This window comes from Lathyrus oleraceus, chromosome 7, assembly GCF_024323335.1.
Source record: "Lathyrus oleraceus cultivar Zhongwan6 chromosome 7, CAAS_Psat_ZW6_1.0, whole genome shotgun sequence".
In the NCBI taxonomy this organism is placed as follows: Eukaryota; Viridiplantae; Streptophyta; class Magnoliopsida; order Fabales; family Fabaceae; genus Lathyrus; species Lathyrus oleraceus.
Genome location: NC_066585.1, coordinates 264,072,957 through 264,086,470, shown reverse-complemented (window position 1 = coordinate 264,086,470; position 13,514 = coordinate 264,072,957). Strand labels below are relative to the sequence as shown.

At 33.6% G+C, this 13,514-nt stretch overlaps 2 protein-coding genes across 3 annotated transcripts; both read left to right on the top strand.

The window, feature by feature from the left end:
* The first annotated feature begins 896 nt into the window (after positions 1-896).
* Positions 897-5,505, top strand: LOC127102318 (uncharacterized). Of its 2 annotated transcripts, none has more exons than XM_051039698.1 (9): positions 897-1,089; positions 1,294-1,424; positions 2,186-2,288; positions 2,484-2,543; positions 2,685-2,741; positions 2,852-3,052; positions 3,152-3,263; positions 3,345-3,562; positions 5,163-5,505. In XM_051039698.1, the coding sequence occupies exons 2-9, from the start codon at positions 1,318-1,320 to the stop codon at positions 5,250-5,252; spliced, it is 948 nt and encodes a 315-aa protein (XP_050895655.1). In that variant the 5' UTR covers positions 897-1,089; positions 1,294-1,317; the 3' UTR covers positions 5,253-5,505. The 2 variants fall into 2 exon arrangements, with proteins under 2 accessions (XP_050895655.1, XP_050895654.1); XM_051039697.1 differs by having other exon boundaries at positions 1,013-1,204.
* A 1,532-nt stretch (positions 5,506-7,037) lies between these two features.
* Positions 7,038-11,532, top strand: LOC127102317 (ABC transporter G family member 15). The gene is made up of 9 exons (XM_051039696.1): positions 7,038-7,553; positions 8,708-8,787; positions 8,939-9,400; positions 9,481-9,603; positions 9,697-9,828; positions 9,923-10,207; positions 10,347-10,619; positions 10,709-10,816; positions 10,944-11,532. Exons 1-9 carry the CDS (start codon positions 7,286-7,288, stop codon positions 11,301-11,303), a joined length of 2,091 nt encoding a protein of 696 aa, XP_050895653.1. The 5' UTR covers positions 7,038-7,285; the 3' UTR covers positions 11,304-11,532.
* Positions 11,533-13,514: the final 1,982 nt, after the last annotated feature.

The window sequence follows — 13,514 nt, the reverse complement described above, 5'->3', positions numbered from 1 at the left end:
AAGAAAGAAAAAGGACGGCCAAACAACACCCGTATTGAACAGAAATTGATACGATTGATAAAATGATAAGATTATGTAGTATATGTCGTCAACCCGAACACAATAAAAAAAGTCTCAATCTAGGAGCAACCTCTGCATCATAATTTAGTACCTCCTTTCAATTTTTGTAACCTTTGATTTTAATATATTAACAACTTTTTGTTACGACAAGGTTAACAACAAACATCACTCCAACTTAAACACACTTAAAATCGAACATGTATGAATAAACAACACAAGCAACAAATATCAAAACAGATAAAAATACTTAACCAAAACATTTAAAAACAATATTTCTAATTGATTACAACAATCAAACTGATGTCACCTGATCTAAACATCAATTCCCTAGCATCTTTATCATTTTTTATTCGCATCCAACCACGTACGACATCGAGTCTCTCAATACTTCTAATTTTTCCGCCTTAAGGTATGTTTCCGTCTAACCAACGAACCAACTCCCTATTTAGTTGCCCGAAACGACAACTGTTCCTGAACATCATCTCCACCGAAGACTTATCTCTCAAATAAATCATTTTTGCATAATGACGACGAAGACAAACCATGTTTGCAATATAATGAAAAGAGATATGGAAAAATGAATCACGGAGACGCCAAACCAATTGACGCCTCCTCTCATTTTATACATATGAACGCCAATTGAATTGACAATACCACGCGTCCCTCTTTAAAATTAAGAGTATGCGCTAATTGATATGACACTTGCACCTTAATTTTTTTTTAAAAATAAGATAGTTTAAGAATTAATCTAAAAATAAATTATTTTAAATTAAAAAAATGAATTATTTAAATAAAAAATTCGCAATATATTACTATTTTACTGAACTAAAATAAACGAAATCATGGGTTCATTTATACACTTAATTTAATTTTTCTAATATAAAAAAAAAAACTGTTCTCCTAATATAAAAAATAAAAATAAATTCTGGGCATCGTCGTGAGATCTCAACCGAGGGTGAGGTTTGCAATCTGGAACAGTTTTGCATCGTTCATTCAAATTCAATCATAACAAATCAAGCTCTGTAAAAGGTTCGTTACAATTAGGTTTTCATTTCAATTCAATTCGATTCGATCCATACCGCATCCTTTCGATTCATTCAAATCTCTGCACAATTCGTTTATCCGATTCATCAAATCTGCAACAGTGTGTTGTTTTCGAGTTTTCACTTCATCGAAGATCAAACTCGATCTGAAGTTGACGCGATTTGATTAATTTACGTTTGGTTGTTTCAGGAGCGAAGAAAGGAAAAACGAACGATGATGGTGCCGCTACTTGCTTTGATCGTTGCACTTTTTATTCCAAATGGAATTTTCGCAAGTCCTTCCACAGTTCCCGCATTCCTTTGGTCGTCTCATTATAATCTGTAATAGTTTTTCATGTGATTTTTCGTTTGATACTCTCTATTTACATTACATTGGTTAATTAGCATATCTTCACTATAGAATTAATTATTTTTATGCTGTTTCATTTGTGTTTTTGTGGTTATGTTTACTTGCAATTTGCTAGCTAACTATTGTAGATTTATGTTTAGTTTAGGATATAGAAAAGGTTTTGTAGCTCTTTCAATGGGTTTTGGAGTGATAGTAAAGATGTTGCAAAATGGAACAAAGGAAATTTTTTGAGTAGGAGTTGAAATCTAGTCTAGTAATAATACTGTAATACCAATACCCATGTGTCAACAGCTTTAGGTTTCTTTTCGAATTGCCAGCCCATTTTGGTTCACTACAGACATGGGCAGACCGGGGATGGATTTTCGGGATTATTCAACAAAACTTCATTCTATGATTTATGGTATATTATAAGTTTGCAGATTTTTTGGTTTTTAAGGTGTATATGTATAGTAAAGAATGGAAGCAGCAGATAAGCAGAAAACATAAACAGTGTTTAAATGAAAAACTTAAAACATTGGTAAAATATACAAAACGTTTATTTAGTTCTTGTATTGTCTTTAGTGGCAATAATGCTAATGTGTGAGATGCTTCTTGTTGTAATTGTATGCACCTGTACCATGTAAGGATGGGGTTGTAACTTGTAACTGCATAATCCTTGAGTTTTCATGTCTCATGTTTACATTATGCTGTTCAACATATCAGAAAATTGTTTATAACTTCTGGACCTTTGCAGGGTCTCAGATAATGGATTGAAGGGGTCCGTTAATTATCAGGTCATTTCTCCAAAAGACCTAGCAAAATCTGTTTTATCTCAAGCAGGCTGGTCAAATTTTCTGGTATTATACTATTCTACAAGACTAGTTTTGTATTATGTATTATGCAGTTCTCTCCCTCATTCTCTTCTCGACCTTTATAGTGAAGGGATTGTTAATTTACTTTCTATTAATGCTAGCATTTATTCCGTTTTTGTTTCTTCTATCATTGTTGCTGCTGCAGTATTTTTAATTTTAATTTTAATTTATTTTGGATAGTGCAAAGGGAAGAAATTTCAGGATCCTCTCGATCTGGCACTTCTATTTGTTGGTGGAGAGGTAATATCTCATCTATATAGATAGTTTGTGTTGCAGCAGTTTTACTATTATGCATTTGTTGTTTACTTGATCTTTAGAGATTCCTATCAATGAGTGCAGTGGTATTGCTTCAATAAACTATGTTACATTTTACCTTTGCAGTTACAATCTTCAGATTTAAGTTTGAATGCAGATTCATCACTTTCATACTTGCTTAAGGTGAGAATCATGACATGCAGTTTATTAAGGTTTTTGTGCCAACCTGATTCAGGACAGTTAATGGTATGAATTTGACTGTGACATTTTTCTTTGTCCATTGTCATGCACAGGACTCTTTTGTCAGATCCAACACTTCCATGGCATTTCCCTATGTTTCAGCATCAGAGGATGTAAATTTGGAAGATTCATTGGTTTCAGGATTTGCTGAAGCATGCGGTGACGATTTAGGAATTGGCAATGTTGCTTTCCTTGGATCCTGCTCCATGGGCAATGGGAATCATGAAGAAACTGCAGCTTTGCACTCAGTTCAAGTAATATACAAATTCACGTCACATGACCGATTATGGAATTTTAGGTCCTGTTCTTGTAATGGTGCATGATGCTCTTTATTGTCCATTATGACTTTACAGGGCTATTTGACCCAGAGGATGGAAAAGAGTGACAAAGGGAAAACAGATTTGGTTGTGTTCTGCAATGAACAGTCTCGAGCTTCGAAAAATGTTGACAGAACACAATCTGAAGGTACCTCTACTTCAGAGTTATGGGCTTTGCCAGAATAATCTTATCATCTGCTGAATTCTAATGCATGTTGTATATTTTTAGGTGAAGTTTTATCTGAGCTTATCAGCTCTGTAGAGAAGTCTGGGGCAAAGTATGCAGTTCTTTACGTGTCAGATCTCTCAAAGTCAATCCAGTATCCTTCTTACAGGGAACTGCAAAGGTTTCTAGCAGAAAGTACAATAGGGAATGGATCAGTCAATTCTACAGTCTGTGACGGTGTTTGCCAGCTTAAATCATCGCTTCTGGAGGGGCTTTTTGTGGTAAGCTTCTTTGCCAATTTTTACAAGTTCAGTGAGTTGATAACTTGGGAGGTTTTATTGATTTATCTTGCATCTGTAACGAACATGCTAATCTGACAAGAGAAAATCTTCAGAATAAAACATGATATAGTTACAATTATATACCACCTATATTTTTTCATGTTCCATTTTCTTCTTCTGTCTTCCCCTTTCTTTCTCTGATTAAATTCTCTGGTACCACAAGTACACTTCATTGGCATGCTTGTATTGGTTTCTGAGTTCTGACTTAATTCCTCAAATTTTAATTATGCAAGCATGGAAATATTTCCCGTAGTATTTGAACATCCTCAAATTCTGAGTTCTGACTTAATTCCTCACTTGGAAGGTCTTCGGTCTCTTTTTTATTATTTTTTTTATATATTTTTTTATTTGCTTCCCTACCGATTATTAAATTGATTTATATTTTGGTTTGTGTTAAAACTTCTGGCCACTATTGCGTGGCATCTTTCCATGTAGAGCTGCTGTCCTTCAATCTGATACATGAAAATTGTTAAACTGAAGTATTCATAGCCTCTGCGCACCAAATTTAAGATCAGCTTGTATAAATATTCATAAACATACTATGTTGAGGATTGAATTATTGATGTGGTTGCATCAACTGAATTTCAAATGGTATAATGTCAGTAAGTTTGTGAGCAAGATCATGGAATCGCATGATCCTATGACTAGCACTTCAATCCATGCTGGATTGCCTATAGGATTAGCCACCATTGGATCTCAAGTTGGTGTCATGACCGGTGTCGTCAAATATCGGCCATGGCGGATATCAGCGGCGGCTTTTAGGATCTCCACCACGGTCAAATATGTACAGGATGGCAGTGCCATGGTGCTACATGCCTATATGGTGGCACCATATGTGGGCCGTTATTGTGGGGTTTTAGGATTTTGGCTCTCCGTCATGGTCCACCTTTGATAACACTGGCCATGACAGATTTCCCCCCAATCTGGGTCAGGTTTATTAACAGAAAAGCCTTTTTTAATAAAAAATTAATATGTACCTTGTCGGGTTTTGAAAAAAAACAGGTTTTAAACAAAAATAAATAGAAAACATAACATTGTTCTTTTCCTTCATTGTGCGCAAGTCGCTCTGTTCAGAGTCAAAATGACAACACATCCATTTATTCTCTACTGCCGTCTCTCACACCTCGGTCCGCCTGCAACTGCGAGACGGCTTCGTCCCTCTTCCCTTTGTTTCCCTGTTCCTTGCAAGTTGTGTGTGGTTCCTCTGTTTCTGGCGAGTTCATCCACTGTTTTTTCATCAGTAAATGGTTATGATTGGACTGTATTGACCATTAAAATCAAAATAGATTTTTCTGAAATTTAATAATATTAATTATCCGCATTACACTGAATGGTGGAAATCAGCTCTTACTTATACTTGATACTATGCCCGAAACAGCTATAACAGCATTTCATTAAAATTTGCATCTACGTCTGACAATTGGCTTAGTTTGGGTCCTACAGAGTAGGAGTTTGTCTGTTTAATAGCATCTTCTTAGCTTTGTGGGAATATTACAAAATTTATGATATCCTGATGAGACTTGCTTTTGTGATAATCCAGGGAATAGTTTTGTTAATAATTTTGATATCGGGACTTTGCTGTATGATGGGAATTGACTCCCCAACAAGATTTGAGGCGCCACAAGACTGATGATCCATTTGTTAAAGCTAATAATTGTTCTGGTGCTGGGTCCTACTTCATTAAAATATTACTGCTACATTATTTGTGATTTTTATGGAGGCTCGGTTGAATTCCTGTAATTTTCTACTTATTTAAGGGACTTTTCATGTTACCAGTATATAAAAGTAAAACATCTTTGTAGGTTTTAATTTTGATCCTGTTGGTGTTGTAAACTTTTAAGTAAGAAGCAATTTCAGAATATGTTGAGTGTTCTGTTTTCTCATCTTGAATGAACCATGCATTACGGATTGGATACTGTTAGTGTCTTTCTTCATAAACAGAAATAATATTTTGACTTTAAAAATTGAAACTAAAGCTTTTAAGATACTTAAATAATACTATTGACTTAAAAAAAAAAGTAACCAATAGATAAACTAATAACATGACTATCAACTAGTGACAACTGTGAATATAGAGTCTGCAGGTCTCTCCAATTGATAAGCTAATAATTAGTACCATGAGTATCCATCCACTGGTGACATCTGTGCATGCAAGAGTCTGCAGCACCCCCTAAAAAATTGGAACACCTAACCTTTAAAGTGATAAAGGACCAAAACTAAAATAAATACTACTACTAGTATTCCTAACATTTTATAAAAGATGATTTCATTTTTTGATTTGTATTTATTGTCACGAGAATATATGTTCAATAAATAATAAAAATAAATTAGTAAACTCATCTTATCTTTTATTTATTTATTCTATAATATGTCTTATTTTACCCTTTTATACAGTACTTGTTAAGATCAATATTTAAAAAGAGAAAAAAAAATAATTTTATACAATTCTTTATATTATTATTATTATCATAAATGTTAAATGAATAATAGTAATAACTTTTGGACGTGACTCACATACCATGAATAAAAGGTACAATTGAAAATGGAGTATAATATGAAGTCTGTGTTTGGTTCTACTTAGATAAAAAATATTGATTTCAAGTGAATTAATTCTATAAAAATTAAAATATGATTAAAATTGAGTTGAAAATAAAGCAATTTACAATATGTAAAACAAATTGAACATTCAATTTGAGTGTGAAAACCATGTTTAGTGTATGTTTGTTTTTATTTTTGAGAGCCCAGAGTGATTTTAAAGTGTAAAATTATATTGAAATGTTTAATTTTTTACAAGTAAAATTAACATTATTTTAAAAATTGATTCAATTTTAAATTATGATTTATGATTTTTGAACTGAAGCATGATTACCAAAATAATTACAAATGTAAAAGCAATGTTAGTTTAGATAATAAATCATACAACTCAATATTAATTTACTAAATAACTTAACATTTGTACGAAATTATATTAGAAATTAAAAGTGGCAATTTGTTAGTAAATTTTTTTCTTTCCAAATATGATAAATGTATGTATGTCTCTATTTAAAGAGAATAATTCATGAAAAATGTGAAAAGGATAAATTTGTAGATAAAGTTGAGTCAGAACCGTTCAGACTTAAATGGAGTTGCTGAGCCAATAGGCGAGGCATAAATTCTCATCAATCGGTGCAAAGTTTTAAAATATATATTTTCTTTTAAATTATACTAGTACAGTATCATTATTTATCTTATCATAACATATAATTCCTTAAAATATCTTGTGAAATAAATTAAATATTTTTATTAAACGTATCTGTTAAGCAAACAAAAAGAAATAATTATACAACAACATTCATATGATATTTGCGTGATTGTTCACAAGTATGGTGTAGATTTAAGCACATGTAACCCTCACATTTAATTTCCTTTACTTCCCACCCATATTCTTCTATCCGTTCATAACCAAAACATTAACTCTCTCTCATCTTTTCTCTCTCTCTCTCCCACGCTCTCTCTCTCTCTCTCTTCATAATTTTTCCATGCTACTATTTCATTAGGTGCAGCATTAATTGTTAGTTGTTTGGTATTTGTTGTACACATCCATATTCTTATCTCTTTTAAGCTTATTATTTTTAAGTTACACTTGATAATTATTCAAACCTCTTTAGCTTCATTCAACTCAACATGGAGATTGAAGCATCGAGTGGTGGTAGCAACAACAACAAAAGATGCAACATGGATGAAAGTGAAGAAGAAGAAGAAACATATTGTGGCATTACTAGAGGAAGTTTCTTAGCATGGGAAGATCTAAGAGTTATTATACCAAATTTTGGTAAAGGACCAACCAAAAAAATTCTTAATGGCCTTCATGGTTTTGCTGAGCCTGGTAAAATCATGGCTATTATGGGCCCTTCTGGTTCCGGAAAATCAACTTTGCTTGACACTCTCGCAGGTTAAATTCGTTACTTATTATTTTTCTTACATATCTGGTCACGGTCATTATTATAAGCAAATAATCTTTTTAGATTCAGTTCGATGAATCTGAAAACAAAATCTTGACTTCTAATATCATTTTCTCAATGAAGCTAGACAACTTCTTTTATTCAATTGAGTTAAGAGATTTATTTTTTTGGATTTGAAATGATTTTATTGTTTATAAAAGAAAATTCAATTCAATGGTAGTGAAACTAAAGGGCCCTTTGTTTTAATGGTTTGGTCTATGGTGGGGTATGATATTATTTTCCAACATTAAAATTGCATTACAAATGATGGAACACTTCCAAACAAATACTCAAAAGCCAAATCTATATTGCTATTTTGATGGTATTTTGAATTTATTTTTCTACTTTTTAAAATAATTACATAGAAATAAAATTAGGATTTTATTATGATTAAAACTTTTTAAAGTAATGATTTTTTAAACTTTTACCGGGTAATAAATTGGCGGTATATAATTTGCCATTGAAAAGGAGAAGTTAATTAAAAGTAGTAGCCCTCTAAATTTATGTTACATAATTACATCTTCAATTTTGGTGGTTGGAATTGTTAATTAGAAAATCATTGTTATATTGTTTAACCTAACTTGTGGACTTTGATAAGGTATATTTAATGAGCTTGAGAATGTAGTTGTGTTTACTTAAACAAATTAATTAAAAATACGGTTTAGAAATATTTAATAAAGTCTTATTCCGACATTGTTTAGATTTAATTGTAATAAATTTTAGATCTTGTGCGATAGCATGTCATGAAAACATAGTGGTTATCAAATTCCATGAATATTGGCAAACTACACTTTAAAGCCCCATGTCCCATGTAATTAGTTGGTTGGACCATTTATAGTTGTTTTTCTTGTCTTGTTATTTGCACTTGTAATGGGATTTGGCCTCATATTAGCCCTTCATTCCACCTAACAATCATAAATACTTTACTAGTATTGCATAACTTATTTTGCTAATGAAATTATAATCATATTAGCATCAACATTAATCACAAGTTAATTTCCACTCCTTTCAAATATCTCTAACAACTTCATTAACTAGTCTTTTTTTACATATTATTTTTTAGTGCTAATATTTTTGAATCTTTGAATGTGTCAATATTTTGCAGGTAGACTCTCCAAAAATGTTGTAATGACAGGAAATGTTCTTCTCAATGGGAAGAAAAAAAATCCAGGCTATGGTTTTGTTGTAAGTAATGCTTTCCTTTTTAGATGATAAGCATGTCAGTGTCGATGTTGAGTTTTCGGTTTTTGGTGTCTGCGCTTCATAGATGTCACGTCATAATCTCTAACTATAGAAACTAACTGACGAACAATTTTGAATGATACTGAAACTTCAGGCATACGTAACACAAGAAGATGTGTTATTGGGAACTTTGACAGTTAGAGAAACTATAACATATTCGGCGCATCTACGTCTTCCGACATCGATGGCGAAAGAAGATGTTAGCGGCATAATCGAAGGAACAATCATAGAAATGGGTCTTCAAGACTGTGCTGATAGGTTAATAGGTAACTGGCATTTGAGAGGTATAAGTGGTGGTGAAAAGAAAAGACTTAGCATTGCACTTGAAATTCTCACAAGGCCGCGATTATTGTTTCTCGATGAACCGACCAGTGGATTGGATAGTGCTTCAGCGTTCTTCGTTGTTCAAACTCTTCGAAACGTTGCTCGTGATGGAAGGACTGTTATTTCCTCTATTCATCAACCTAGCAGTGAAGTCTTTGCGCTTTTTGATGATCTTTTCTTGCTTTCTGGTGGCGAAACTGTTTATTTTGGTGAAGCAAAATTGGCAATTGAGGTATAAATTTTTTTTTCTGTGGAAATGAAAAGTTTAATATGCTACTACGGGTTGAGTATGTTCTTCGATTTCTTGTGCAGTTTTTCGCTGAGGCTGGTTTCCCTTGTCCGCGTAAAAGAAATCCTTCTGATCATTTCTTAAGATGTATCAATTCTGATTTTGATGTCGTAAATGCCACGCTAAAGGGATCTCAAAGGATTCATGTATGTATACTTCTCTTTCTGAGATCTAATTTCATTTTCATGACAACCCTTAATCACATGGATTTGTTTCTTTCGATTTTTCCCTCTTATTAGGATGTCCCAAATTCAGCAGATCCTTTTATGAACTTGGCAACAGCACAGATTAAGGAAAGGTTAATCGAGAGATTTAGGCGTTCAAATTACGCGAGAAGAGTAAAAGACAAGATTCAAGAACTATCAACTCATGTAAGCATTACTATAATTCCCAAAATCCATATGATATTCTGTGTGTCAGTATCGTATCTGGTGTCTGATTCGGTTAGTGATAATCGTGTTATAGGAAGGGCTTGAAAATGAGGCAAAATATGGAAGCCAAGCTAGTTGGTGGAAGCAACTCTCTACACTGACAAAGAGATCATTTGTGAATATGAGTAGAGATGTTGGTTACTATTGGTTGAGAATTATAATCTACATCATTGTATCTATATGTGTTGGAACTATCTATTTTGATATTGGTTATAGCTATACTTCAATCTTGGCTCGCGGTGCGTGTGGTGCATTTATATCAGGATTCATGACTTTCATGTCGATTGGAGGCTTTCCATGTTTTATTGAAGAAATGAAGGTAAAAATCGATGAAGTTTTCGTCATTACTTTGAAAGAGCTTATTTTACTATGTTAAAGCTCTTTTAGATAACTCGTTCTGATAAACTATATAACTTTTAGGATACGGTGAGTTTACGGTCGTTTCATCTTTGAAACAGGTATTTTATCGAGAAAGGCTTAATGGATATTATGGCGTAGCGGCATATATTTTATCGAACTTTCTATCATCGTTCCCATTCTTGGTTTCTATCGCTGTTACTTCTAGCACCATCACGTATAACATGGTGAAATTCAGGCCAGGATTCGTTCACTTTGCGTTTTTCGCTCTCAATATCTACGGATGCATCTCAGTGATCGAGAGTCTCATGATGGTTGTAGCTTCACTTGTTCCGAATTTCCTCATGGGAATCATTACAGGAGCAGGAATCATTGTAAGAACAAAATGGCTCAGAAAATTCTACTCGAAACACCTATCCGATCCACACGTGTTAATAATTTTCATCCATTATTGTTCATGCAGGGAATCATGATGATGACCTCTGGATTCTTTAGGTTGCTATCTGATCTTCCAAAACCGGTTTGGCGCTATCCCATTTCGTATATCAGTTACGGCGCATGGGCAATACAGGTACCTAACTTCATATTGAAAGTGTGTCAGGTGTCTGGTGTCTTATGTCTGATACTGTCACGACACAGACATAAAGTTACATTCAATTACTTTATTTTTGATTTAACTATCAATAATTTGGACGCAGGGTTCATACAAGAACGACTTACTCGGACTCGAGTTTGAACCGCTAGTAGCCGGTGATCCGAAACTGACAGGAGAATATGTGATAACACACATGTTAGGGATTGAACTAAGCCATTCAAAGTGGTGGGACTTAGCAGCACTATTACTGATTCTCATATGTTACAGGATTCTATTCTTTACTGTTCTCAAATTCAAGGAAAGAGCATCACCATTGTTTAAAAACCTTTATGCCAAAAGAACCATACAACAGCTAGAGAAAAGACCTTCATTCAGAAAAATGCCATCTTTTCCTTCCTTGAGGCATCAACCACTTCACTCACTATCTTCTCAAGAGGGTCTTGATTCTCCACTTCAATACTAGAAGAACAACAACTACAAAACAAATAAACATATATACTTTATAGTTATAATTAATTTCTGTTGGATTTTCAGATATTAGTCGCTTTCTTCTATCAGGTTATTTGATTAACACACAAAAAATTTGCATTTGTTTTTGTTAGTTTATATGTATAGAGGAAATGTTTCATGAATATTCCAATTAAGATAAGAAAAATGGGACATTTTGTGTCCTTGGATTACATTTTTTTAAATTGAATTTTCTGAGATTGAATAATGTCTTGTACAAATTGATATTGGTCTCTCTCATTGTCTTAGCCTTGAAAACACATCAGGTGAAACTTTGTTTGGTTTGGACAGATAATATATACCTGCTTGAACAAGATCTGGTCGGTATTGAAGTTGCCTAGAACTCAGCTGAGATAGGCATACAAACCTTGCTCCATGCTAAGGTGACCAGCTTTTTAAAGTTAATGTTGTTTGTCCATATAAATTTCTTAATGTAAGTGTCAAGTTTGTTAAGATTTGTTGGCCAAGTAGAGATTCTTAGGCCAAAATCCGCTGACGAATTTTCTGGATTTGTTGACCGAGTCAAAATCCGTTAAGCGGATTTTTTCTATTTTGCAAGGGGAATTTTTCTATCTCGGATTTGTTTATTAAGAAATTCTCATCTGACAAATTTATCCTAATTTTGACATTCGATACTTTGATTTCTTTTTCCATTTGACTTTATTTTTGATTCTTTCTTTTTGATTTTGCATCTATCAAGTCTATTACATTCAAATAGTCATAAATCAAAATCAATTTTTATTTATAGGACAATCTTCAATATAAACATAAGTTAGGGTTTCACATGTTACTTTGTGTGAGTAAGCTAATAAGGGTGAGAAATGAATGGTGAAAATCAAGTAAATTCCATTCTTATTGGCTCTCTCCATCTTAGTATTTTGTTTGTACCTCAAATAAAAGTAAAGACAAATATCACATATGGTGTTCCAATATCATTAACACAATTTCAATAATCTGTCATTTCCAATCAAACATGTTTTTCAATACTTGCATCGATTGGCAGCCGTTTAATTCAAGATAATCAATATGGCATCACTAAAACAAAGCATATCTATGAATAAACTTTTATATTAAATGATACAATAAGAAGTTTCAATAAACAATCTACTAAACATCATCTCTGCCTCACAAGTGTATAACTTAAGGACGAGTGTTTCTCTCATTTTTAGATAGGCCAAAAGACCTAATTGACCAAAGTCTAATTCATCCAAAATCTGCTCAACTCGACTTAATATATAAAAATGATTCACATGCTATGAGAAGGTACACAATCTCTGATCTCCAATTTGACTATATTAATCTTAAATCTTAAACTGACTTGAACGTTGAAGCTAACCATGCAAGTCCACCTCACGCCGCCGTAAAGGAGATCGGAGTCACCATTGAAGATCAACCGCTATTCAACTCTCTTCATTTGCGGTTCCTTCGTGGAAGTAGAGCACCCATCTCTGGTTCCCAAGCAGAATAATGGCACCGTAGGTACTAAAGGATCTCAAACCAACATCCAAAACATCAATAGGATGAGTTTAGTACGATAGAGTGAGACATGCTGATTCAACTGCTTCGTCTCTATATCAATTGGGATAATAACCCCGAGACAACAGTTGATTCCAGCCACGACTTATTGATGAACTACAACGTCATCAATAATCTGGAGCAACATATACAAAGAAATAGGATACAGGCCCAAAGATGATCGGAATAGTTAAAATAGACGGGGTTAGCTGACCTTGTAATCAGAGAAAAGATACCCCAAATTCTGGTCGTAATTCCAGACTTCCGACCGACATAGCTACCCCAAAGGAGGTAGCTATTAAGGAGACCCCGACCTCACATGTAAGAAGCTGGGGAGTTTGAACTACGACGGTAAAAAAGCATCCAGCCGACGCATTCAACAAAAGTAGTTCCGAGGGTCCTTAAGGCCCTGCGGCCATCTTAAAGTTACATCCTTGGAGCGGGTGACTACCCGAACATACATCATAATTCAAGTTCAAGTTGGGACACCTCAACATTCCGTCCAATCAAAGAAGGCGCTTTAAAGCGTAAAGGAAAAGACAACGTCCAAAGACCTCAGATACTGTCCATCCACATCAGATTCACATGCGAAGATTATTTACCTCATTGTTTTATTATTTATTTATAACAAATTCAAATATATATATATATA

Coding starts and splice junctions, on each gene's coding strand:
- LOC127102318 (XM_051039698.1), top strand. CDS start 1,318: ATGATGGTGCCGCTACTTGCTTTGATCGTTGCACTTTTTATTCCAAAT. Junction 1,425..2,185: donor TGGTCGTCTCATTATAATCT/GTAATAGTTTTT, acceptor GGACCTTTGCAG/GGTCTCAGATAATGGATTGA. Junction 2,289..2,483: donor CAGGCTGGTCAAATTTTCTG/GTATTATACTAT, acceptor TATTTTGGATAG/TGCAAAGGGAAGAAATTTCA.
- LOC127102317 (XM_051039696.1), top strand. CDS start 7,286: ATGGAGATTGAAGCATCGAGTGGTGGTAGCAACAACAACAAAAGATGC. Junction 9,829..9,922: donor TTCAAGAACTATCAACTCAT/GTAAGCATTACT, acceptor ATCGTGTTATAG/GAAGGGCTTGAAAATGAGGC. Junction 10,208..10,346: donor GTTTTATTGAAGAAATGAAG/GTAAAAATCGAT, acceptor TCTTTGAAACAG/GTATTTTATCGAGAAAGGCT.